The sequence below is a fragment of the Sarcophilus harrisii genome, chromosome 2, assembly GCF_902635505.1.
Source record: "Sarcophilus harrisii chromosome 2, mSarHar1.11, whole genome shotgun sequence".
NCBI lineage: Eukaryota > Metazoa > Chordata > Mammalia > Dasyuromorphia > Dasyuridae > Sarcophilus > Sarcophilus harrisii.
This window is the reverse complement of record NC_045427.1, coordinates 204,918,714-204,945,193: the sequence shown is the minus strand read 5'-3', so window position 1 is coordinate 204,945,193 and position 26,480 is coordinate 204,918,714. Positions and strand designations below refer to the sequence as shown.

Genomic DNA, 26,480 nt, shown 5'->3' with positions numbered 1-26,480 from the left:
GGTACTAAATTAAAGGAGGAAGACATCAAGAAAGGCAAACTGGAGAAGGTGGGGAGAAAGGGAGGGATTTGAAAAAATGCTTAAAGAAAATCAAAAAAAGAGAGAGGATTCTATTATACCACAAAGTAGTCAAAGAAGAGGGAAATGAAGTCAAAAGCGATAAAAGGCAGCCTCAAGAAAAGCTGGGGATACACAACTGATCTTTGGAGCGGACAATCAGGCCCTCAGGACACAGCGTGTCTCTGGCACTTAAGTAATGTACGGCGTCAGGCCCAGAAGGCTTCCTGCGGTACCCAAGACACCAGCCCCAAGGAGTCCGCTGGCTTCGGAGTCAGGGGAGCTAGGTAGAAACCGCTCACAAACTATGCTGCTCTGGGCAGAGCTGCTTCTCTCAGGGCCTGCCGCCAAGTTCTTTGATTCAAGATCCGGGACCATTGTACGTTTCCCCTCTGCAGTGGCTGTTAACGTCCCTTTCAGCCAGGATTTCTAGCGAGACCGAGGAGCCTCCCAACCCAGCCCATCCCCCAGACCGGGCGCACAGCGAACCTGGCTGCGGGATGTGACCCTGACTCTGACCCCCAGGGAATCACTTAATCTTAGGCTCTCAATTTGTTCAGGCTTTAAACGCGGGGTTCGGCCCCCGAAGCCCTTTCGGCTTAAGCTTCCTCACTAACGGGAGCTTTCCCGGGAATCCCCGCCGTCCTTTCTGGGGCCGGCGCTGCGAGCGGGGGAAAGCGGCCGCCAGCGCCAAACGCAGGCGGCCCGGCGGAGAAAGCGCACGCAGCCAACGTCAGGGTGGGACCAGAATCCCCCGCGCGCGCAAGGCCGGGGGCCATCCGACCGCACAATAGCACCTGCGTAGCGAGAGGAGCTACAGCCTCCGCTTCACTGCTCACTCTGCGCAGGCGCTTCCAAGGCCTCACGCACCGCTATCCGCCCCCCCCCCCCTCAGCTGGAGACCGCCGGCGCGGGAGAGTGACGTGGGCAGAAGCGACGCGCACAGAGCTGCTCCCCGAGTTTTCGCGTGTGTTTTAGGGAGGAAACTAGCGGAGGCGCCATGGCGGCCACGTCTAAACCCAAGCTGTCAAAGAATCTGCTGCGGATGAAGGTACGGGCGTCCCAGCGGAAGATGGCGTGGGGTCCCCGAGGAAGGCGGAGCAGGCAGAGAGGGTCGGGGGCCCCGAGCTAGTCCCAGAAGCGGAGGTCGGAGGTGGAGAGGGAAAGCCAGACCCAGAGGGCTTTGAGTGACAAACTCGGAGCTAGAGAGAAGGGGGCGGAAAGAGTAGTTTGAAGGTTTTCGGTGGGAGACGTACAGAACCAGAGGCAAGTTCTAGAAACGAGCGTTCCTCTGTTAGCGGGGCCCTTTTCCAGGTCACTTGGTCATGGCTTTCTGTAGATGTCCCCTCTGGGTACACATCTGGACATTTTGCTTATTTAATTATAGGTTCTTATAAGAATTATAAATTCTTCAATGATTTATTTAACTGTAAGTTCTTATAAGAATTATAAGTTCTTCAATGATTTATTTAATTATAAGTTCTTATAAGAATTATAAATTCTTCAATGATTTATTTAACTGTAAGTTCTTATAAGAATTATAAATTCTTCAATGATTTATTTAATTATAAGTTCTTATAAGAATTATAAATTCTTCAATAATTTATTTAATTGTAAGTTCTTATAAGAATTATAAGTTCTTCAATGATTTAATTGTAAGTTCTTATAAGAATTACACATTTTCAATAATTTATTTAATTGTAAGTTCTTATAAGAATTATAAATTCTTCAATGATTTAATTGTAAGTTCTTATAAGAATTACAAATTCTTCAATGATTTATTTAATTGTAAGTTCTTATAAGATTTATAAATTCTTCAATAATTTAATTGTAAGTTCTTATAAGAATTATAAATTCTTCAATAATTTATTTAATTGTAAGTTCTTATAAGAATTACAAATTCTTCAATGATTTATTTAATTGTAAGTTCTTATAAGATTTATAAATTCTTCAATAATTTAATTGTAAGTTCTTATAAGAATTATAAATTCTTCAATGATTTAATTGTAAGTTCTTATAAGAATTACAAATTCTTCAATGATTTATTTAATTGTGAGTTCTTATAAGAATTACAAATTTTCAATAATTTAATTGTAAGTTCTTATAAGAATTATAAATTCTTCAATAATTTATTTAATTGTAAGTTCTTATAAGAATTACAAATTCTTCAATGATTTATTTAATTGTAAGTTCTTATAAGAATTATAAATTTTCAATAATTTATTTAATTGTAAGTTCTTATAAGAATTATAAATTCTTCAATAATTTATTTAATTATAAGTTCTTATAAGAATTATAAATTCTTCAATAATTTATTTAATTGTAAGTTCTTATAAGAATTATAAGTTCTTCAATGATTTAATTGTAAGTTCTTATAAGAATTACACATTTTCAATAATTTATTTAATTGTAAGTTCTTATAAGAATTATAAATTCTTCAATGATTTAATTGTAAGTTCTTATAAGAATTACAAATTCTTCAATGATTTATTTAATTGTAAGTTCTTATAAGATTTATAAATTCTTCAATAATTTAATTGTAAGTTCTTATAAGAATTATAAATTCTTCAATAATTTATTTAATTGTAAGTTCTTATAATAAGAATTACAAATTCTTCAATGATTTATTTAATTGTAAGTTCTTATAAGATTTATAAATTCTTCAATAATTTAATTGTAAGTTCTTATAAGAATTATAAATTCTTCAATAATTTATTTAATTGTAAGTTCTTATAATAAGAATTACAAATTCTTCAATGATTTATTTAATTGTGAGTTCTTATAAGAATTACAAATTTTCAATAATTTATTTAATTATAAGTTCTTATAAGAATTATAAATTCTTCAATAATTTAATTGTAAGTTCTTATAAGAATTACAAATTCTTCAATGATTTATTTAATTGTAAGTTCTTATAAGAATTATAAATTCTTCAATAATTTATTTAATTGTAAGTTCTTATAAGAATTATAAATTCTTCAATAATTTATTTAATCATAAGTTCTTATGATAAGAATTATAAATTCTTCAATGATTTATTTAATTATAAGTTCTTATAAGAATTATAAATTCTTCAATAATTTATTTAATTGTAAGTTCTTATAAGAATTATAAATTCTTCAATAATTTATTTAATTATAAGTTCTTATAATAAGAATTATAAATTCTTCAATAATTTATTTAATTGTAAGTTCTTATAAGAATTATAAATTCTTCAATAATGTATTTAATTGTAAGTTCTTATGATAACAATTATAAATTCTTCAATAATTTATTTAATTGTAAGTTCTTATAATAAGAATTATAAATTTATTTAATTGTAAGTTAATTATAGATGGCACAGGGCCATTTTTTGGTCAGCCAGTCAATAAAACATTTATTAAGTTCCTATTAAGCCAATCAGTGGTTCTCAAAGTATGGTCTAGAGAGTTCTGAAAATCTCTGAAACCCTTTTAGAAGGTCTACAAATTCAAAAATAGTTTTTATTTCCAATAGGGTCAATGTCTATAAATATAATCCAGATAAACAAAAACGCTTTGGGGAGATCCTCAGTAATTTTTAATAGGATAAAAATACTGAAAACAAAAGTTTGAGAACACTGCTCTAAGGTATTAAAAAAATAAATACAGATCCTGTCCTCAAGAAGCTCACTGTTTAAAGGGGAAAACAACATGCAAACAACGATGTACAAATATGCTATATGCAAGATAAATTAGAAATAATCGACAGAGGAAAGACATTAAGCACATCAGTTCCTTAGACTTCCTTTAGAAGGAGGAGTTTTAGCTAGGACTTTAAGGATGAAAGAAAAGCCAAAAAGCTGAAATTAGGTGGGAGAGAATTTCATTTTGTCTTTTTTATTCCCTAACACCTAGAAAAATACCTGACACATAGTAGGTTTAAACGACTGGAAAATACTAGTAAATGAAGGTTCAGACTGAATTGGAAGAGAAGCTAGAGGTAGAGACAAGAAATGGTGCCACCTGAATTAGGACAGCAGCGATGAATAGGAGTTGGAAAAATGGAATGACATGATTTGTGAACTAAATTGGAAAAATAGAATGATGTGATTTACAAACTAAAACATGATGAAAGAATATAAACAGTGAAACAGTTTAGTTTAACGCTGAAGTTTGGTAACCAGAAGAACTGGGGATGTCATTGAAAAAAAAAAAAAGATCAACATGAGTGGAAAATGATGGAGGAAGGAGATAGTCCTGTTTTTAAATTTGAGGTGCTTGCAAGACATCCAGATATGGTCAGAAAACTAGAGAGAAAAATTGAGATTGAGGTAGACGTTTCTGAGTGAGCACTGAGGTTGTTTTGCTTTAAAATCCATGGCAGAGTTTTAATAGGTCTAAAGAATAATTTTTAGCCATTGTAGGCTTCAGAGAGAAAGGAAGAAAATAATACGCCTTTTCGTTTGTCTCTTTTTCACTGCCTTCTCACCTGACATTGGGTTTTTCTTTTTTATTTGATCATAAAATGGAATCTAATATTTTAAAATGTATTGTATTTTTAAATCAGCTAAAATTAACTTTGTATATACATCCATCTTAGTCTTTGAAAATGATTACAAATGTTTTGATGATAGCCTTGATGAAAATGTGAGAAGGAAACAGATTTTTAAAAATTTTTCTATACTAGTTCATATCAATAACCATTCAGTTGACCAAAAGATGTAGAAAAGATGAGATTCTTCTTTACAAAGATTGTTTTTCATTAAGGAATCTCTCCTGTATATTTTAAGATCATACAACATTCCTCGATATATGCCATCACAAATATTGTGATCCTCAGTGACCCTCAGTGACCTTGATAATAATCAATCAAGGGAGACATAAAACAAGAAAATAGTCTCACCAAAACTGGATGAATACCAAAGATTTTCATCAGTTTTGTCTTGGAAGATATACTGCCCATGATCCAGTTGTTTTTAGAGATTCCCTTTAGATGATGGGATTTTTCCAGTGCTTCCATTTACAGATGATATTCTGATAGCATTGAGCCCCAGGACCTTAAAATCTTCAGTATTAGTCAGAATTGGTCAGTTATTCAGTAAAGTACAAATGATTGGCAAGTGCCTATTGTCCAGACTATAATATGAATAGTTAGATGTCTATGTATTGACATCATTACTTGTATTTGGCATAGGCATTGCAAATGGACAATAAATTAGACCCAGAAGTAAATAGGAAGAGTGGGGTGGATTACACCTAATATTTTTTGTGGTGCTTTTATGATTCTACACTTCAGGAAGCTAACTCGTGTTTTAACGTTGGATTTCTATTGAAATTCTGTTTATACATCTTGTAATATTATCTTCTTTGGATCAGAGTTGCATTTAACACAAAGGGCAGAGGAGAGACACAAGTGAAAATGATGTACCTGATTCTATTACACTTCTTTTTATTGAATTTCTCCGATATTGCATTTTTTAAAATAAATTCAAAGTTTGTGGCATCAAGCAAGTCATTTAGTGTCATTTTTTCAACAGCATGTGCTCACATTTTGCAAATTAAGGGTTTCAAACTATTATTATATATGTTATGGTGATCATTGACCTTTGATGATACTATTCCAATTGTTTGGGACTGCCATGAACTACATCCATGTAAGACAGCAAACTGAATTGATAAATATTTGCATGTGTTTGACTGCTCTACTGACTACCAGCAATTCCCTATCTCCCTCTTCTTAGGTCCCCCATTCCTGGAGACATAGCATTATTGAAATTAGGACAATTAATAATCCTACAGTGACCTCTAAGTGTTCAAGTGAAATCTATGTGGCATATTTCATCATTATCTTATTTTAAGAAATTGCCACAACCATCCCAGCCTTTGGCAACCACTACCAGGATCAGTTAGCAGCCATCAACATCAAGGCAAAATCCTCTACTAGCAAAAAGATTACTGCTTGCTAAAGGCTCAGGTGATGGTTAGCATTGTTTTTTATCAATAAAGTATTTTTAAATTATGGTATACAGAATAATTTTTTTTATTGAAGCTTTTTATTTACAAAACATATGCATGGCTAATTTTTCAGCATTGACTTTTGTCCAAAACTTTCTGTTCCAAATTATCCCCTCCTTCCCCCCATTCCCTCCCCTAGGTGGCAGGCAGTCCAATACATGTTAAATATGTTAAAATACATGTTAAATCCAATATATGTATACATATTTATACAGTTATCTTACATAAGAAAAATCAGATCAAGAAGGGAAAAAAAAACTGGGAAAGAAAACAAAATGCAAGCAAACAACAGAAAGAGTGAAAATGCTATGTTGTGGTCCACACTCAGTTGCCACTCTCCTCTCTCTCTGGGTTTAGATGCTTCATCACTGCACAAGTGGAACTGGTTTGAATCATCTCATTGTAGAAGAGAGCCATGTGCATCAGAACTGATCGTCATAATGTCTTGTTGCCATATATAATGACTTCCTGGTTCTGCTCACTTCACTTAGCATCAGGTCATGAAAGTCTCTCCAGACCTCTCTGAAATCATACTGCTGGTCGTTTCTTACAAAATAATAATATTCCATAACATTCATATATCATAATTTATTCAGCCATTCTCCAATTGATGGGCATCCATTCAGTTTCCAGTTTCTAGCCACTACAAAGAGGGCTGCCACAAACATTTTTGCACATGTGGGTCCCTTTCCTTCCTTTATGATCTCTTTGGGATATAAGTCCAGTAGTAACACTGCTGGATCAAAGGGTATGCACAGTTTGATAACTTTTTGAGCATAGTTCCAGATTGCTCTCCAGAATGGTTGGATCCATTCACAGTTCCATCAATACACATTAATTTTTTTTAAAACAATAAATAATATTGCACACTTAAGAGACTACCATATAGTATGAACATTTTTTTTTATTCACTGGGAAACAAAAAAACTCATATGACTCATTTTATTTCAATATTTGTTTTGTGGGGTTGAATGGAACAGAACTTGCGGTATCTCCAAGGTGTGCCTGTATTTCTTAACAGTGACCTTTGCTTAAAAAGAAATAAGGGATGTTATACAAGAAAAGTATGATTGGAAAAGAGATAGACCAGTCATGTAATGATAAAAGATGCAACAGGTTGACAGACAACCAAGAGAAAGAACTCCAGATTGTTTAGCAAATTCTCTTAAGTCAGTCAGCAAACATTTACTAAATATTTACTATATGCCAGGTACTATGTTAAGGATAAAAAGGAAGTCAGAAACAGGGTCTTTGACCTCAACGAGCTCTCATTATAATGGGGATGGGTGACAAGACACAAATAACTGTACATATTAGGCATATGCATTGTAGCTGGAAAGTTATATTGGGGAAGGGAGAATGGGCGTGGATGAAAGTTCTCCCTTAGAATATTGAATTTGAGCAGAAGCTTCCAAATATATGGGAACTGAGGAGTTGAAGAGGAAGACTGACAGCCATGGAGTCATTAGATGGAATGTCAGGTTTGAGGAACAGCAAGTAGGCCGTTGTAAATGAAACATTCAGTTTGTGGAAAGGCTATTGTGTAGAAAGATTCAAAAGATAAAAGGGAGTCAGGTTGTAAAGAACTTTAAATGCCAGAGAGGATTTTATATTTGATCTCAGAGGTGATGGGAGTCCTGGAAAATATATATATATATATATTGAGGCAATGGGAGAGAGAAGGAAACGGTCTGACTTTTGTTTAAGAAAATCCCTTTGACTTCTGAGTTGAAAATGGATTGGAGTAGAGAGAGACTTGGGACAAAATGATAAATTAGGAAACCATTCCACTGTTAGGGAATCTCACAAAATGATTTTCAGAATATACCAATTGCGAGAATAAAATCTTGGATCCATGAAAGTTTTAAAGTTAATTAAATTTAAAAACTGTCTTCATCCACTTACTTGGCTGATCACATTGTTTTTAATCTGTCCAGTTCATGCAAAGAGGATTGGATGCAGAAACTAAAAAACAGCTAGAAGAGGAAGAAAAGAAAATAATCAGTGAAGAACACTGGTATTTGGATTTACCTGAACTTAAGGAGAAAGAGTAAGTTTATGGGAATTTGTATCTGTAATGTCTCATTTATTCTAAAGAAATTTTCTGTAATGAGAGTAAATCAAATGTAAATGAACTGCCTAGGAAGATTTGCTAATCTTCTTCTTTCTGCATTTTGATGCTATTGGCCGGGGGAAAAAATTTATGAGGTAGTATATTCAGACTTGATTTTTTTCTTTAGTTAAACCATCTCTGTCTTTTCCCATGTGTCTACTAAGAACCTAAAATTGGCTAGTTTTGCATTTTATTCTTGGCTTTTATTTGCTACTCGTTATTGCAAATATTAAAGAAATGGTATTCATATAAATATATTTCCCCCTTTAGGAGTTTCATAATAGAGGAGCAGAGCTTTATGCTTTGTGAAGATCTTTTGTATGGAAGAATGTCATTCAGAGGGTTTAATCCAGAAATCGAGGTATTTAATAGTTACTCCAAATCTGAGATTTTTCTAATTTAATTACTTCTGCCAGTAATAGATTTTTTTTTTTTTAAATATAGTTTAACCTTAATGGAAGATAACAGGTCTTAGAGTACATAGAACAGCATCTGGTCTTATCATTTGAAACTGGGATTTTATAATCCCAGTCTTATGTAAGAATATCAGGATTTTGATTCAGATAATGATATTTGTAGCAAAATTTTTTTTCGTTGCTCTTTACCAATGTATCTCCCTTTTCTGTAACTGAAGTTCCCTTTAAATTATTGTGTAAATTAAATTTAAATTCTTATGCATAGGATATAAAGGCAACCTATGACACATTCTTTTATCAATCCATAGAGTGGTTATTGCTAGAAGAGACATTAGCGGTCATCTGGCCAGCCCCCTAATTTTGCACATGAGGTAAGTGAGGCCAGAGATGAACTGATTTGCTTTCAGGTCACATACAATTTATGATTCCAGAGCCAGAATTGAAGCCACCTTATCTAATTCAGATTTAGTGCTCTGTCTACTATATTGTACTTTAAGCAAATGATCGTTGCCTAATTTATCTATTTTTGTTCATCTGGATTTTCATAAATCAGGTTTGTGATAAAGTAAGCTTATGCAGTAAAGATTTGTTCCCCCTTAGTTAGAGGAACTTTAATTATTTTATTTAATTCATCAAATTCTAACTGCCTCTATATACTCCTGTCATTAGTGCAGGGAAGCAGTGTGGAGATGAATTTACCAATTTCCCTGGTTTTAAGGATTTATAATTTGATTAACCAATGTGGTAACGAGAAGATAAGGAGCTAGGCAGAAAGAGGACGAAAATTGGTAGGAAACAGCCCTGAGAAACAAGGAAAGAGGATCAGATATGCCTAAGAAATGAAAACATTCCACCTTGCCTTACTTGTGTAAAAATCCACAGAAGGCACCAGAAGACCTAAGGGTTATGATCAAGTTGGGAATCTTGGGCTAGCCCCTTAAAGGCCTTGGGTCTAGACCTACCATAAGCTCCTAGTAACAAGAGAACTTCAAAATATTTTGTGTTTTCTTCACAAGGTGAGTTAGGAAGTGTCCTTGTCCAAATGGGCAAGAGTCTATATTTCTAGAGTGTCGTATACAAGTATGGTCTCTGGGGTCTGCCAAACTAGGTATATTAATAAAATAAATAGCTCATCTTTATGGAGCATTTCAAATTTTATAAAGCACTTTATGTATATTCTTGTTTGATCCTCAAAGTAGTCCTGAGATTATTGGCATTTTCAGAGAAATAAAGTGACTTGACCTTTATTTCAGAGCTAAGAAATGTCTTAAGCAAATTCTACCCTAGGTCTTTTCATAGTGTGATCTGTTCACTAAACTACATTATATAATCCTTCACCTTCTGGACTAGAGCTACTTAACTTTGGCTTTTGACATGCCTACTGATAACATAGCAAAACTGCCATCTATAGTATAATTACATGAAAACTCAGTAAAGACCAGACTGATACCATTTGATTTGTGCCTCTATTTCAAATACACACAAGGATCTGTGCATATAAGCTCAAGTGTTAGAAAACGAGGTTGGGACAAATTTCTCTGACTTAAACAAGAGTTGAGTCCCCAAGGAAAAAAAGGTGAATATTAGGGTTTGTACTCCCATACCAACCTCAGGAATTGCAAGGGCTCCAGGAATTCCTGTGTCCTAGTTGAGGTGGGACTAATCCACTTAAAGTTAAGGAGTATTTAATGTGCCGTCATGATAACATTTGGAAGCACCTCTGAATGAACAGTACAAAAGAGATTTCTATAGTGGTCTCATACAAAAATCTTCTAACAATCAATGCTATGTCATTTCAATTAATCTGGAAAAAGCTTTCCAAATTTGGATTGCTAAATATTTATTTACCATTTCTAATTTTTAAAAAGGGGCAGAATGAGGGTAAATTTTGGTATTATTTCATAGACTGTCATGTAACAGAAGCAGAATTTACCTTAATGAATAGTGTAAGAGTTTATTCTTCTCCAAGAAATACTAAAAATGGCACAGGAAGACTTAACAATAAGACTGTTTGGGGCAGATAATTAAGGGCATAATCCAAGAGGAGAGGGCATGGATAGCTTATAGTCAGTACTACTAGAATGACCACTCACACCAGTGAGATCACAAATTCATTACAGTAAATTCTACATCATAAGGCTTTTGAAAATTGGTAGTTTTCATGTGTAAACATATTTATTTGTTTTAGTAATCTGATAGCTTGGGTGGGAGAGACAATTTGAAAAAAAGGAAAAAAAAAACAGTAGAAAGCAAAAAGTTTCTGGATCTAGGCAGAAATTTATACTAGACAGCCAAATTTTAGGATTCTTTGGTTACTTTTATCCTTAAAATCTGTGATGCTTAATTAGAAATATATTAAGTGGAGATTTGAGTGTTTCACAGAATGTAGGTTCTAATTTTAGTCTAAAACATATCTATAATCTGGGTTTTCTATAGAAGCACATCACAAAATAAGCATTCTACTGAGGTGTTCAATTTCGATTGCTGCTCCACAGTTGTTTGTTCCATCACCCATCTTACAGTAGCATTTATATAATCTGGCAATATTTGTACCAGAAAGCAATCTGGAAGGAACAAGCATTTCTTAACTTTCTCCCGTGTGCTAGACACTTTGTCTTACAAATATTATTGTATTTCATCCTCATAACAACTCTGGGAGATAGGTGCTCTTATAATTCCCATTTTACTGATGAGGAAACTGAGGCACAGATGTTAAATGATTTGCCAAAGATCCACAGTTAAAAATTATCAAAACGTTTTAAAAATTATGAAAGATTGTAAAAATTCTGAAACTGTCTTCTTGACTCCAGGCCTGGAACCTATCCATTGGAAATACCCCAAGACAGGCAATATTCTGTGATTCTGTCACCTCTCCTCAAATACAATAGTAACCTACAAATGCAGTGACAAACCCACTGGACTGGAAGTCAGGAGTCACTAGGTCCAGTTTTCACTCTGCTGCTGACCGTGTGATGACTTACCTTTCTTTGGGCCTAAATCTTCTCATCCATGACATAAGGATGACCTCTACCGCTCTCTTTTATTTAAAATGCTGTGAATCTGAGTCTAAAATTTTTTCAAGTAGATATATCTTAAGTAATTTTATTTTATTATTATTATTGCTGAGGCAATTAGGGTTAAGTGACTTGCTTAAGTGTCTGAGACCAGATATGAATTCAGGTCCTCCTGACTTCAGGGCTGGTGCTCTATCCACTGCACCACCTAGCTGCCTATTTTAAGTAATTTTAAATGGATTTCAAAAAAACTTGGAAGTTCAAGTAGAAATTAAAGATACTTGTATTTTGAGAGGGGATAATTAGCATCATAAAGGAAATGGACTCTGGAGTAAAATTTACCATCAATACAAACTTACTTCTTATATATTAAAACATAATGATTCCATCTACATAGGAAGGACTATATGGGAAACTTTTCAATGTTATAGAACACAGCTAATCTTATAAAGCAGGTAGCCAGCAGATAGCTCTTTGATATACTTAGAGGATAAGTGACTTGCCAGCAACACACAAGTGAGTACCAGGTGGGATCTGAACTTAGGTCTTTCTGAATCCAGGCCCCACACTTTATAATGCCATGATCTCTAAATGTTATTGATAGTTTATAATATCTAAATTTTTATATGATTACTATAAGTGGTTTATAGAAGATTAAAGTATACTTAATTAGACTAGTCTGGGGACAATACTTCATAGTAAAACAAAATGATTTAGGCATGAAGATTTATTTATTCAAAACAAAAGAATCTTTAGAATATCTTTCAAACAAATTTTTTTACTAAATTCTATAACTTAAAACCAGGTTAGAAGTTGTTATTTCTAGCAAAAATCTAAGCATTGAACAGGTGACCAAAGTAGAATATAATTCTTTTTTTTTTTTCCCTTTCCAGGTAATTTATTTTGTTTTCAGTATAAATTTCTTGACAGAATTTTGCTTGTTTCTAGATAGACACCATCTCTGATAATAAGAATGATAACACTATTGTCACCTATGTTACATATGCTCAGATTGACTTGGCTCATTACCTTATTATTACTTTTTAACTTGAGAAAAATTTTGAAATTCTCTCTGGTAATAAGTAGACAAGAACAAGATTATGAACAAAACATACTTGGAAACATCAGGAATTATTCTTTTTGTTGTATTACATGTAGCATTTTGATGATTTTATTTAAAGAGTTGTTTTTTTTTTTTTTTCATGTGTGACATGATATATTGTTTGCTTTCTTAATGAAGGAGGGAGAAACTGAAGAATTTGGAACTCAAAGTTTTAAGAAAGGAATACTAAAATATTAAAGTATATATTTAAAAAGACATTATGATATAAAGGATAGAGCACTGTATTAAAAATAAAACATGTGAAAGATTGCCCTAGGTTTGCCAATGATATCTATAAAGACACTTCATTTTTCTGTTGTTTTTTTTTTTTTTATCTAAAACATGAAAAGATTAGATTGTATAATCCAAGATCCAATTCCAGCTCATAGTTCTATGATTCCATTTCCTTCAAAGATTGGAAATGTGTTTGATATAATTTTAATTGATTGTAGAATATAATTCTTACAAATAAAACCTGTATCCTTCTTGGCAATCTCAGTTACTAAAGTGTGTGTGTGTGTGTGTGTGTGTGTGTGCGCGCACGTATATATATACATATACATATATTTTTAAAGCATCAATGTCCAGAACATTATAGGACAGTATTCATCTTTGGTTAGACTCAAGATGCTTACTATTACGAGCAGGGCACTAGTCCAAGACTAGCGTGGGATCCCACTAGCTAAGAGTTATACAAAGAGATAGTGTGATAGTGACAAGTTACAGATTTGTAGTCAGAGAACCTGAGTGTTACTTTTAACTGTTAATTATTACGTATGTAATTTCACCTTTCTTTTTCCAATTGTGAAAGGAGGGGAAGAAATTATATGCTTTCTTAGATCCCTATAGGTTATAACTTTTTTTGTCTTATAAGCTTCTTCTGTAAAAGAAAAGGCACTGGCTTAAAAGTCATAAATCCTGCATTCTCTTGTCCATCTGTGCTATTAACTGCAAGCGTCTTAACATTTGTGGGCCTCTATTTCTCCAGAAACTCAAATCTACTTAATAAAATCAGGGGATTAGATTAGATAATGTCCACAATCCCTTTTAATTCCTAATAATTTGTGATTCTATGATTTCTATTTTTCACATTGTATAGTTAATAAATTAAAATTGTCTTCTGCACAGCCAGGATTCTTGCTGAGACCACAGAACATCTGGGTTGTGATGATGAAGTTGTTTAACTACATTTGGAATTGCAGAGCCCCCAACACACATGTTTTAATTAACATGCTTTGACAATTACAGATGCAATCATCTTCCAAATTGACGCTAAACCAGCTTCATGCAATTGGGGTTGTTCATTCTGTCTGTCCCTTCTAATTCCTCCATACCTATCAAATCAAAAAAGACTCTCATTTGTATATAGTTTGTATATCTCAAACAGCCACTGACCTTCCTATTAAAACTATGACTGGATATCCAAGATACAGTTTGAAAATGTTTTCATTGAGTTAGGTTTTACTTTGTGATATTAAGTAGTTTCCTTTACTCTTATTTCTTGACAATAAGTAAAGGGTTAAGGGAATCACATGATCCTTAAAATAAGGAGAAAATCCTTGCCTGCATTTATTTATTTCTAGTAGTATGACATATTTAGGACCTATTCTTTTGACTTGTTTTTGTTTATTTTCTAAGCACTGTTAGCTAACGGTGTTAGAAGTTGACATTTACTTTAATCCTTTATAAGTTAAGGAGAATAGTTTGAAATGATTCCTCTCCTACTTTTTTCCTGCTCTCCCTTTTTTCCAGGAAGAAAGCAGTCCTACATAAAGCCAGAGCTCTAATAGAGCTAACTCTAATGCTCTGTTTTTTTTATTATTATTATTACTAAAGCTTTTTATTTTCAAAATATCTGCATAATTTTCAACATTTACCCTTGCAAAACTTTGTGTTCTGTGCTCTTATTTCTTTTCAAGAAATTAATGGTCCAAATGAATTCCAAAAATAAAGATGAAGAAGTTGAAGATGTATCAATGGAGGCCGATGTGTCTGATGAAGAAATGGCCAGACGGTAATTAGCCATTACTTTTTAGAAAACCTTATAAGACCATACCAAGTATACCCCAACATACACTGGTATTTCTGCCACTTGTTCTCCCTCAGGGTTGGGACTTCCATGGGCTAGGGAGAGGGAATAGAACAGGATGATGACCCTGAGAACACATTATTTGAATCAATATTCTTTTCTAATCCCAGCCTTAAATTGTTGTCCACCCCAGGCAGGCTATTTTAGTGATTCTTGATAACATGATAATTGATACAAAACTTATTCCTTTATTTTAGTAAGAAGTAAAAAATAGCATGACAATGAATATATTTATTTTGCTCTAGGTTTGTGCAATTCTTCTGACTCTAAGTCTCTGTTGCACAATCTAGGCTTCTACTACTGATGTTAATTATGCTTAATAATCTCATTATAAATACCACTAGAGATTATTGAAAAATCATAATTCATACTTCTAGTGAATATCTTTGACAAAGAAGATGTAATTCAGTTCCAGTTGATCAATGATGGACAGAAGCAGCTACACCCAAAGAAAGAACCCTGGGAAATGAGTGTAAACTGTTTGAATTTTTGTTTTTCTTCCCAGATTATTTTTATCTTCTGAATCCAATTCTTCCTGTGCAATAAGAGAACTGTTTGGTTCTGCACACATATATTGTATCTAGGATATACTATAACATATTTAACATGTATAAGACTCTTACCATCTAGGGGAGGGGGTATAGTGAGGGAAGGGAAAAATCGGAACAGAAGTGAGTGCAAGGGATAATGTTGTAAAAAATTACCCAGGCATATGTTCTGTCAATAAAAAGTTACAATTAAAATAATAATAATAATAATTCACACTTCTAAAACTGAATTTGCTATTATAATTTCTTTATAGGTATGAAAGTTTAGTGGGCACAATTGGAAAGAAGTTTGCTAAAAAGAGAGATCGAGCACAGTATGATGAAGATGAAAATGGTAACATAAAATCAGTTAAAACTAAGAAGACATTTTTAAAGCCTCAGGAGTAGACTAAGCAAAATATCCAGGAAGTTCTCTGATTTATTTTGAGACTTTCTAATTAGAGTTGGTTGTGTAATTAGTAATGTTATTATACTTATTTGTAAAGAAATTTGTAACTTTTGAAACATATTCTGTTCCAGAAACAGATGTGGGATGGATGTTATACATCCTTGGCTGAAGGGTTGTCATTGACTGTGGGGTTTTTAACCTTGATCTGTTAAACATAACAAAAACAAGCAATTGTTCCCCAAAGCATTTCATTTGAGAAAATAGTGGTTTCTTCCACCTGATCATTTAATTCAAAATCTTGGATATAAAATGACAGTACTGTTTAAATTGTCCTTGGTATGTTTACACTATATTTTAAAATATTAATTAAGATAAGCCAATAAATCCATTTGGGAATAAAGAAATTTTATAGCACAAGTCTTTTATAGGGGATTCATTTATTTGTACATATGGACGGGATGGAAATTTTATCATTGTGGTAACTCCCATTCTATGAAATAGTCTTTTGCTGTCAACTGAGATTACTGCTTCTGGCATTCTGCATATTTGTCTTGATGAATGTTTACAGCTTTTAAAGATGGAAAAATATGTCCTGAAATAAATTTTTTTTCTTTTATATATTTATTGGTTCTTTTAGCCAGCAAATTAAACCCTATTATGTATAGTCTACTGCACTAGACCAAGGAGAACACAAAAATTAATAGGACCAAATCCTCATCTTCAAGTTGTTTACAATCTAGCAAAGGAAAAAAAGATAGGAACACACATGAATTCAGTACAGTTTTAAAAGTACTTAAGTGACATAGTACAATGAGATCTTTTTGGAGAGAAGCACTTTCATTTGGGGAAATAATTTATACGTTCAGGCAATTATATTTCAATTCAGTAATTTAATATCAAATAAAGAATTTAAAAATTTTTTTTGTAACTCCCTCCCTCAGTACTATTATGAGAAACCAATGAGATTATGTGTATATAAAGGTGCCACAGTAGAAGGTGGCAATAGTAGTAATAATATAGCAGGATACACAAGTTTATATTCTGGTTTGCAAAAATATTTTATATCACAAGTATAAATACAAGTTTATATTGTAGTTTGCAAGATATTTTTCACCACAACAATCTTAAAAAATAAATTGTTCAGGTGTTAATCCATTTTATGCGTGAGAAAACTTGAGATATAGAAGAGGCTAGTGATTTGCCTCTGGTGACAGCTCATTTCAGGAGCTAGAGTTCCTAGTCCTGTTTTCTTTCTACTAAGAGTGCTATGACTAAGAGATAGATCCTTTATAAATAATGATTCAAAGGCAACACCACAACTGCTTAACTGAAGCAACCTAGAATGGTTGCAAATCAGTCCAGGACAATTTATTAGCATCTACTGTGCTAGCAAGAGCACTGGATTTTCACAGAAAACTGCTTTGAAATGCCATTTCCAACAGTGTGGCCCTGAGCAAGTCCCATAATTCTTCAGAGCTTCACATTCTTCATCTGTCTGAATCTCATTCCTCCCAGAAGACTGGCTCCTCATCTGCAAAATGAAAATAATCTTACCTAAGAAGCTTACGGAATTGTTGTGAGCATCCAAGGAGATAATCAAGTATTTATTAAGCCTCTGTGGCCAAGCATTGTAGATACAAAGACCAAAGTGAAAGTTGCTGTCCTCAAAAAGTTACATCCTATCGGGAGAGTACACCTAAGCAAATATCTATAAAATGGATTTAAGGTGACTGCACAAGAGGTGGCAGTTTAATTGGGATTTAGGAATTTCAAAGCTGAAGCAGGGAATGTATTCCTCCAAGATTAGGGAATGCTCAGTGCAAAGGCATGAAAAATGGTGACAAGCATTTAAGTGCCTACTATGTATCAAGCACTGTTCCACATGCTGGAGATACAAAGAAAGGCCAAAAGTACTCCTTCTCTAAAGGATCTCAGTCTAATGAGAAAAATAACGTGAACAGCTTTGTAAAACAAGGTTAATGTAGAATAAATTGAAGATAATCTAAAGAGAGAAGGCACTAGCATTAAGGAAGACCAAAAAAAGCTTGGACATGAAAGAAACAAAGGAGACAAGGAAATGGAGATGAGGAGGAAGAGAATTGCAGGGTTGGAGACAGTCACTGAAAATGCCTGAATTGGGAGGCCGGTTTGACTAGACTGTAGAGTACATGAAAAGGGGTGGTATGTAATAAACATACAAAAAATGGGCAACAGATTGAAGTCCATTCTAAAGGGTCTTAAATGCCAAACAGATAAGTTTACATGTTACCCCAGGAGCCACCACAGTTACTAAGTAAAGGAGTGACATGGTCAGACCTGGACCTTAAGAAAATCACTTTGGCAACTGTGGAAGATAAAGTGCAGTGGCGAGAGAAGTCTGAGTAAGATGTGACAAAGGGGCAGTGTGGATGGAGAGAAGGGGGACTAGTATGAGAGATGACGAGAATTTTATTAGCTTACTTATAATGCTTCAAAGTTTGCAAAGTGCATTTCCAATACTCTCATTGGATTCTCACAACAATCCTGTGATATAAATGCTAACATTTTCTCCATGTTAAAATTTAGAAAACTAAGTAAAAAGTGTCTGAGGCAGGTTTCAAACTGATCTTCTGACTCCTTGTCCAACACTATAGTAGGTAGCACATGCTGCTTCCCAACTGACAAAAGTGATGGGAGAGATTGTAGGCTGATTAAACAACTTGTTCTTCCTGAAATTCTTCATGGGATTAGCTATCAGTTGGCGGTTTACTAGGGAAAAAGAGCCTCAGGGTGCAGAACACATCCCCAACACACCTTTCACTAATTGAAGAGTCCTTGGATTAAAAAGTTAGATAAATAACCACTCCCTTAAATCGATGGATTTTTCACAACTCAGTTATCTGTTGCTACTGTCAAGTCAACTTGACCTACTTGAGCTGTTTAATCTGAAAGGAAGGAACAATTCTGGAGCCATTAAAAAGTTAGATAAATAACCACTCCCTTAAATCGATGGATTTTTCACAACTCAGTTATCTGTTGCTACAGTCAAGTCAACTTGACCTACTTGAGTTGTTTAATCTGAAAGGAAGGAACAATTTTGGAGCCCAGGTTTTTTTTTGTTTTTTTTTTTACATGTTGAGATGGCAGGTGAGATGAGGTGAGTTAATATCCAACAGAGGACAATACAAGGATTGTCATAAAATGGAGCAAACAGTTCACTGGACTTGGAATGCCTACGTTTTTACCCTGACTTTTCTATAATTCCATGTGTTAACTAGGCCAGTTTCTTCATCTTACATTAAAGTCAAGGCTGTGCATGTAAGAGAAAAGCTGTCTGTTTTCTTCAGGGTTACTAGTGGCATACTCTTAGCCAAATATTAAGAGCAAGCCTTGCTACTTCTCCCTTTTCCTAACTGCCTAATGGACATCTCTACTTGAATATCCGACATACCTCTCCTGACTGACCCCCACACCCCATTATTTGGTGGCTGAACTCTTATCACTTTGATGGCCTGATATGGGAAGATTCTGACTGTTCAGACTATAGTCTGCAACCTTACTCCTTCAGAATTCCCAGATCTGTTGGGGTTTTGTTTTGTTTTGTTTTGTTTTACATTTTCTTCTTTTCTTCCTTTGATTTTAACTGATTCCTTTTTTTTTTTTTTCAATCTTTTCTTATTCCTGCTCATTCTTTTAAAAAAATTTTTTTTAACATTTTTATTTAAATTTGAGTTCCACATTCCCTCTCTCACATTCCATCACTCTCCCTGAAATTGTAAGCAATCAGTTATAGGTTATACCATGTGCAATTATGTGAAACATTTCCATGTTAGTCATTTTGTGTAAGAAGACTAGAATAAAAGAAAAAAGTGAAAGAGTGAAAAGTAGCATGCTTTAGTCCATTTTCAATCTATATTAATTCTTTCTCTGCAACTGGATAGTATATTTCATAATTAGTCCTTTGGGATTATCTTGGATTATTGTTTTGCTGAAAATAGTTTAAGTCATTCTCAGTTCTTCATTCAAAATTGCTGTTGCTGCATACAATGATCTCCTGGTTCTGTTGACTTCACTTTGCATCAATTCATGTAAGTCTTTACAAGATTTTCTGAAATCCTCCTGCTTGTCACTTTTTACAACACATGATATTCCATTGTAATCATTATAGCACATTTTTTACAGCATATATATATATATGTAAAATATTCCATTATAATCATATACCATGGCTTTTTTAATCATTCCCCCATTGATGGATATTCCTTTGATTTCTGATTCTTAGCCACCACAAAAAGAGCTGCTATAAATATTTTTCTACAAAAAAGTCTTTTCCCCCTTTTTTTGGATGTCTGGGATATAGACCCAGATATAGTGGTATCACTGGATCAAAGGGTATAAACAGTTACATAGTTCTGTGGGCATAGTTCCAAATTGCTTTCCAGAATGATTGGATAATTCATAGTTCCACCAGCATCAGTGTGTTTGACTGATTCTTGATGTCTCGTGGAGTCATTTCTACTTGCCCAATTCTAATTTTTAAGAAACTATTTTTCTCATCTGTCGAGGGTCACAGACAGTAGGGTATGCTGGGAGAGGTATAAGACCCTTTAGTCCAGTAAGGAACCCCGCTGACATGTCTGTTTGCTCCCCATCCCCCTTAAGGGTGTCTCAGCCTTCCCGAGAAGTCGGTGTGTGACAACCTGTGTTGTAACTAGCAGTTTTGCTGACATGCACACAATAGCAAGTTGTTTATGTGGTCACCATGCACAGTATCCTATAGTTAGGTAAGTGCATTATGTAAGCATAGGGTATATAAGGTTGAGGGTTTCTTTGAATAAAAGGACTCCTGCTTGACCATCCTCCAGAGTTCCGCCTCTTGCCTCCTCACCCAAGATCAGGGCTCAGGCTGGTCCCAAGGTCCTCCCTTGAGCAGGTTCAGACATTCAGCTTCTTACTTCCTTTTCCACTGTCTGCACTGGGCAGCCCCATGTCCCTCATTTACCCAAGGGAAACAAACCTTTCCTGAGTTATCTTAAGCCAGAAGATTGCTTCACTTCACCTGTTTGTGGATTCGGTCACTCCAGAATCTGTTTGAAGGCTTGATTTATCAGTTTCTGAGGGAAACCGGAGAGCTCAAGGAGCTTCCACACTTCTGTCCATCATCTTGATGGCCTAGTTTATATATATCAGAAGCAGGCCTTGAATCTGGATCTTCCTGGCTCCCATGGTTCATTCTGCCCACTAAACCATATTGCCTCACAGGTCTACTACAACTCTAATTATATAGTTCACTAAAGCAGCACTGACTTCAGTTTATTATAAACTCCATTTATAATTAGCATAGACTGAACATATACTATAGTATAAAATTATATAATTAGTTTTACTGTGTAACTAATACATAACTTATGTAATTTCACAAACATAAGATGGAAGAAGTAAGGATAGAATAGTTCTGGGGGGAGAAGAAAGACTTGGGGATCTCCATGAACTGCAAGGTCAATATGGGACAGCAATGTGATATGTGTGGCAGCCAAAAAATCTAATGCATGTTGCACTGCATTAAGAAGGGAAGAGCATCCAAGAAGAAAAGGGATAGTCCCATTGTACTTTCCTCTCATCAAACTTTATCTGGAATACTGTGTTCAACTCCAGGCATCATGATTTATGAAGGACAATGATAAATTAAAGAGGTCCCAGAAAATGGCAAGTTTGTTCATAAGGGTCAGCTGAAGGAAGTGGGCATGTTTCCTTGGAGAAGGGAGTTTTGGGGACATGAAAGCTGCCTTCAAGTATTTGAAAGCCTGGCATGTCAACTTGTTCTATTTGGTCCCAGAAGGCAGCTCCCAAGAGTAATGGGTTGAGGTGGGGAAAGAAGAAAATTTAAGCTTGATATCAGGGTGAACAGAACTTCCTCACAATTCAATTTATCGAAAAGTGGAATGAGCTATTTCAAGAGTAGTTACCCAGTCCTCGTAAGTATTCAAGCAGAGACTGAACTAGTGTCAGATTTGTTAGAAGAGTGATTCTTTTCATATATAAGTTAGGGAAGATGGTCAATGAGGTTCCTTCTGACTCCAAAATTACGTGATTCTCCTGCCCATCTAAATTTCAAGAATTAATCATTAAAGACTGACATTCCAGCCACTAAATATGTTTTCAATGTTTTTGATGATGAGCTTTCTGAAATCTCAATTCCACTCTTAATGGGGAGTTTTGTTTAAATGTTTTGGGGAATTTTTGCATGCAAATCAAGGTAGAAACTTGTATTTTTTACCTCAAAATAAAATATGCAACATTTATTAATAAAAATGTTTCGAAAACTTGCTCGTCATGGTGCATCTGTTTTCTACCCCAATTATTATTCCATAGATTTTTCCTTACTAAATGGTAAAAAATCTGTCACCATGCTTTGGCACAAGCTTTCTCTCGAGAGAAATATTGAATATGTCCTTAAGGACCTTGTCAACCTCTTCATCCTTCAGAATTTTAAACTCCACCAAATCTGTGTTTTCCTTATAATTGAATATTCTGTGAGTAAGAGTCCAGCCAACTAAACAGTGAACTCCTTCTACTGTCTGCAGAGAACAAAAAGACTTGCTTGTAAACACAGACTCAGGAGAAGTCTGAAGGTAAATATTTACAGACTCAAATTCTTCTATTGTTCGTGGCTGGAGAGTAAAAGAGTAGATATGACGGAATTCACTTTTTTCCAAGAGATCAGAGTTATGAAATTCTGAGTTTGGAATAAATTGTTTCCGTCTTATTTGGTCCAAGTACCAGATCCCATTGTCTTCTTTCAAACGGAAAATGCAAGGAGTCTGAAGTTGATCCTTTCCAGAGACCAATTCCATCGGCTGCCATATTTGGTAAGAACGGCCAAATGCACCATCCACTATATAGCTTCTCTCACCTATTGTGACCTTTAGAAGCAGGTGAATCATAGTACTACTATACTGCTTCTTTATGTTACTGTAAACATACCCCCCTAAAATTGTAGTCTCATACCCCATTGTAGTTAAGACCCAAAAGAGAAGGTGATTGACTTCCAGACACCATCCCCCCCTCTTCTTCCTCACAATCTTGTCGTACACAGCCTCTAAACTCAGTTTTATGGGTATTCCACAGTGAATGTCCAAGTTCTCAAAAGGCACAGCCAGGACATGATGCTGCATCACTTCAGTTAAAGTCTCCAAATCCATCTTCTCCCTGGAATGATTATAGCCAATCCTTGCAAAGTATTCTCTGATGTCCATGTTCCCTGTAACAAAGCAATGCAGCTTCACTGAATGGCAGAATACTGGGAAGTAGCGTGTATGAAATAAGACAGGATAGCACAAGCAAATAGAGACTTTAATAGCCAGTCTAAGAAATCTGATAGACTGGGCAGAGGAGTGAGAGGATCAGATTTATGCGTGAAGATTAGTTTGGCAAAATGGTGAAAGATGGATTGACTGGGGAGAGAGGGAGCAATTTCAACTATCAAATAATCTAATTGGGTGACAGGGATCCTTGTTAGTATGGTGGTAATAGAGATGAGACCATTTATACTTTCCCTTAATGGCAATGCTTTCCCTCTCTGATTATCTCCAATCTATACTAAATATATCTAAGGTATCCATAAGGGAGGAATGATAGCTCTTCCATCAGACTGTGAGCAGGAACAGGACTTTTTTTGTTGTTTTGTTTTGTTTCCTTTCTTTATATCCCCAAGACTTGAGACATTGCCTGGTACAGGAAAGCTGTGCATTAATAAATATTGACACGGTGTCTGAAAGATATTTTAAAGAAATAATTCTGGGGCAGTTAGGTGTGGATAGAGCACCAGCCCTGAAGGGAAAAGAACCTGAATTCAAATCTGACCTCAGACATTTAACACTTCCTAGCTTCTGACAGAAGAAAAGAGGGTTAAGGAAGAAGTTTGGGGAACACTTACTTTAAGGGAAGTGAAGTTACTAAAGAAGAAAGAAAAGAAGCAATTATTTAAAAGAAAAAAAAAAAGGAGGAAAAAATATCCCAAAGGATGTGAGAATAGTTAACAGTGTCACATGCTGCAGGGTCTAAGAAGGATGAGGGTTGAACAAAGGACACAGGATTGGTAAGCAGGTTGTTGGCAATCATTGATGGGCAAATCAGTTTCAGTGGAACTGGGGGAGAGCAAAGCTAGATTTCAAGAAGAAAGAGACTTTGGACTTAAACAGTTATAGATGGCTGTTTCAGGAATTTTAATCACAAAAAATAGAAAAAAACTATTTAGCATTTAAATATGGCAAAAGAATCAAAGTAAATTTCAATCCCAAAAAGCTGACAATGAGCCCACATTTTATTTTGGCCATAGCAACTCCTCAATACTGGTGATTAAAGCATGGAAGGATTTCAAACTGTTTTGCCAGAGGGCACACCCACAGTGATAAATTCAAGTCTTGTTAAGTACTGAAGTAATTACGATGCTGTTTGTAACAATCTCTTTTTTGTTGTTGTTATAAACAAGCTATAATTTGAGTGCAACCACTATGATCATAGATTTGTTCAGTTGTCTTTCAGTCATATTCAATTCGTTGTGACCCATTTGGGGTTTTCTTAGCAAAGATCCTGGAGTAGTTTACCATTTCCTTCTCCAGTTCATTTTTACAGATGAGGAAATTGAGGCAAATGGCGTAAAGTGAATTACCTGGAGTCACATATTTAGAGGCTAAGACTGACCCCTAATTCTAAAACTGGATTTGAACTCAGGAAGATGGATCTATGTGACTTCAGGGTTAGCACTCTATCCATTGCACTACTGATGGTAGATTTAGAACCAGAATTTGTGGTTCCTTTTTCCTCCCTCTGGGTCACACTGTGGCAGGGCCAGGATTCAAACCAGATGCTGCCCTAAACCCAGCACTTTATACTTTTCCATACAGTATTTTTGAGAGATTTCACAAAATCTGAGATCTTAAATGGGGAGAAAAATTGCATATTTATTTTCACTAAATTCTAACTGATATTTAGAAGTTTCTTTAATTGTGAATATAGGCAATAAAACATGATTCTAAAATGGAAATGGGAGTCCATTAAACTTCACCAGCTTGCCAAAAGTGTCTATGACACAAAAGTTAAGACTTTCTGGACTTGGGATAATACAGATTGGAGAGAACCCAATCAAAGTACCTCCTCCTCAAAGATTTTTAGGCTAAGGTCCATAAACATTTTTTTTAATTCTGATAACCATATTTCAATATAAGTGTTTTCTTTTATGATCCCATGTATTTAATTTTATGTACTTTAAAAACATTACTCTGAGAAAGGAAATCATAGACTTTACCAGACTGCTAAAGGCATGTGTCATTTAAAAAAAAAAAAAAAAAAAAAGTAAGAATCCCTTATCTACATGGTGGAAGTTATAAGGTGGGTGCTAGAAATAGACCAGCCTAATGCAGCCAGTTTGGTAAACCGATTACTAAAGCTGTTATGGATGAAACTGCCCAAATGTGAACTAAAAAACACAATCTCTCTTGTATTCTAAGAGCAGAGTCAATCTAGCAGAGTGGCAACAGATGTCCTAGGTGTTCTTGGTCTTCCTAATTCTACCAAAACTTCATTTCGGGCAAAAAAGAAATACTCAAAAAAGAGAAAGTAACAGTTTTAGGAAGAATACTCCTAACAGCAATGAGGAAGTTCCTGGGGACGGGAGCTGAGAGATGGGACTGCCTTAAGTTCCTGTACTAAAAAGCAGCCTATAGGGACTCAATACTTAGAGCCTGCACTTACCCCAAGCAAGGCTGGTCAGGGCTGACCAGGACTTCTTCCCAGTCTCAATAAACAAATCTTCAGGGACTTACTGGCTTTCCAAACAGTTCTGAAGCCGGTTAATATTAAGTCCCCACTTCTTTCCTGATCTCCTGCCGGAGGCCATAGACTCTTGATTCTCATTGGCTATGGGGCTGATTTATTTCTAGGGCTGGTTTCCTTTCCATACCCCGAGATTTCTGGGACATGTAGTTTGTATTAAAATCCACTTAAATAATGCTCAGACCTATTTATTCATTGAATGGTCTGTCCTTTTAGAAACAGAGAATATGATCCCGATTCCTTCCCCCAAGAAATAACCATCTAGTGGAGGAGATGAGGTTTACATATACAGAGCAATTGTAATGCCAGAGAAACTAAGGCAAGACAAAGATTAGAGAGTTTTTTAATATTTTATTTATTGGAGAGCTTAATTGATTGATGGGATCACATTCTCGTCTCAAAGTATCCAGTTTTGAATGGGAGACTCCAAGTTTTTTTATAGGACTCCAGTGAGAAAAGAAACAAAGACAGAAGGCAAAGAGCGGGAATTTTCAGGGATGGACCATAAATTTGGTTTTGACAGATTGGTGGTGAGAACTATAAATTCTTACTAACTGGAAATTAAGGAGATGTCCAGCTAGAGAGGGAAGTCTGACGAAATAGAGATATCTCTACATATATCCAGGTATCTAAAGTCTTATCTTTTGGAATGTTAGAGTGGCTAGTACAGCCCTAATTATCAGCCCTAAATGACAGAAAAAAAGGGAAGGTTTGCATTCTAATTCAGGGAAATTGAGATATTATAATTCAGGGAAACTAATGTGGGGAAACTGGGTTAGAACAATTCAAGGAGACTATGGCATAACATCCCACACTCTCTCTTCTGAATCTTCAAATCATTGAAGCACCTTCTCCTAGACACCTGGGAGTTCTTAGCACTATAATTTTGACCACCTCCACTTGAGAGCGAATGAGGCGAACAATATTAGAAAAGATGCAAGGACCTATGGCAAGGGCAAGGAGAA

The 26,480-nt window shown here is 35.1% G+C and overlaps 2 protein-coding genes across 2 annotated transcripts; one reads left to right on the top strand and one right to left on the bottom strand.

Annotated features, from left to right (window-relative positions):
* The first annotated feature begins 955 nt into the window (after nucleotides 1-955).
* MPHOSPH6 (M-phase phosphoprotein 6) lies at nucleotides 956-16,113 on the top strand. Its single transcript, XM_003757852.3, has 5 exons — nucleotides 956-1,108; nucleotides 7,970-8,082; nucleotides 8,416-8,506; nucleotides 14,597-14,691; nucleotides 15,569-16,113. The coding sequence occupies exons 1-5, from the start codon at nucleotides 1,058-1,060 to the stop codon at nucleotides 15,699-15,701; spliced, it is 483 nt and encodes a 160-aa protein (XP_003757900.1). The 5' UTR covers nucleotides 956-1,057; the 3' UTR covers nucleotides 15,702-16,113.
* A 4,715-nt stretch (nucleotides 16,114-20,828) lies between these two features.
* LOC100919466 (arylamine N-acetyltransferase 1) lies at nucleotides 20,829-25,589 on the bottom strand. Its single transcript, XM_003757851.4, has 2 exons — nucleotides 25,435-25,589; nucleotides 20,829-22,942 (listed from the first exon to the last, which is right to left on the bottom strand). The coding sequence occupies exon 2, from the start codon at nucleotides 22,935-22,937 to the stop codon at nucleotides 22,065-22,067; it is 873 nt and encodes a 290-aa protein (XP_003757899.1). The 5' UTR covers nucleotides 22,938-22,942; nucleotides 25,435-25,589; the 3' UTR covers nucleotides 20,829-22,064.
* Between the last annotated feature and the right edge of the window lie 891 nt (nucleotides 25,590-26,480).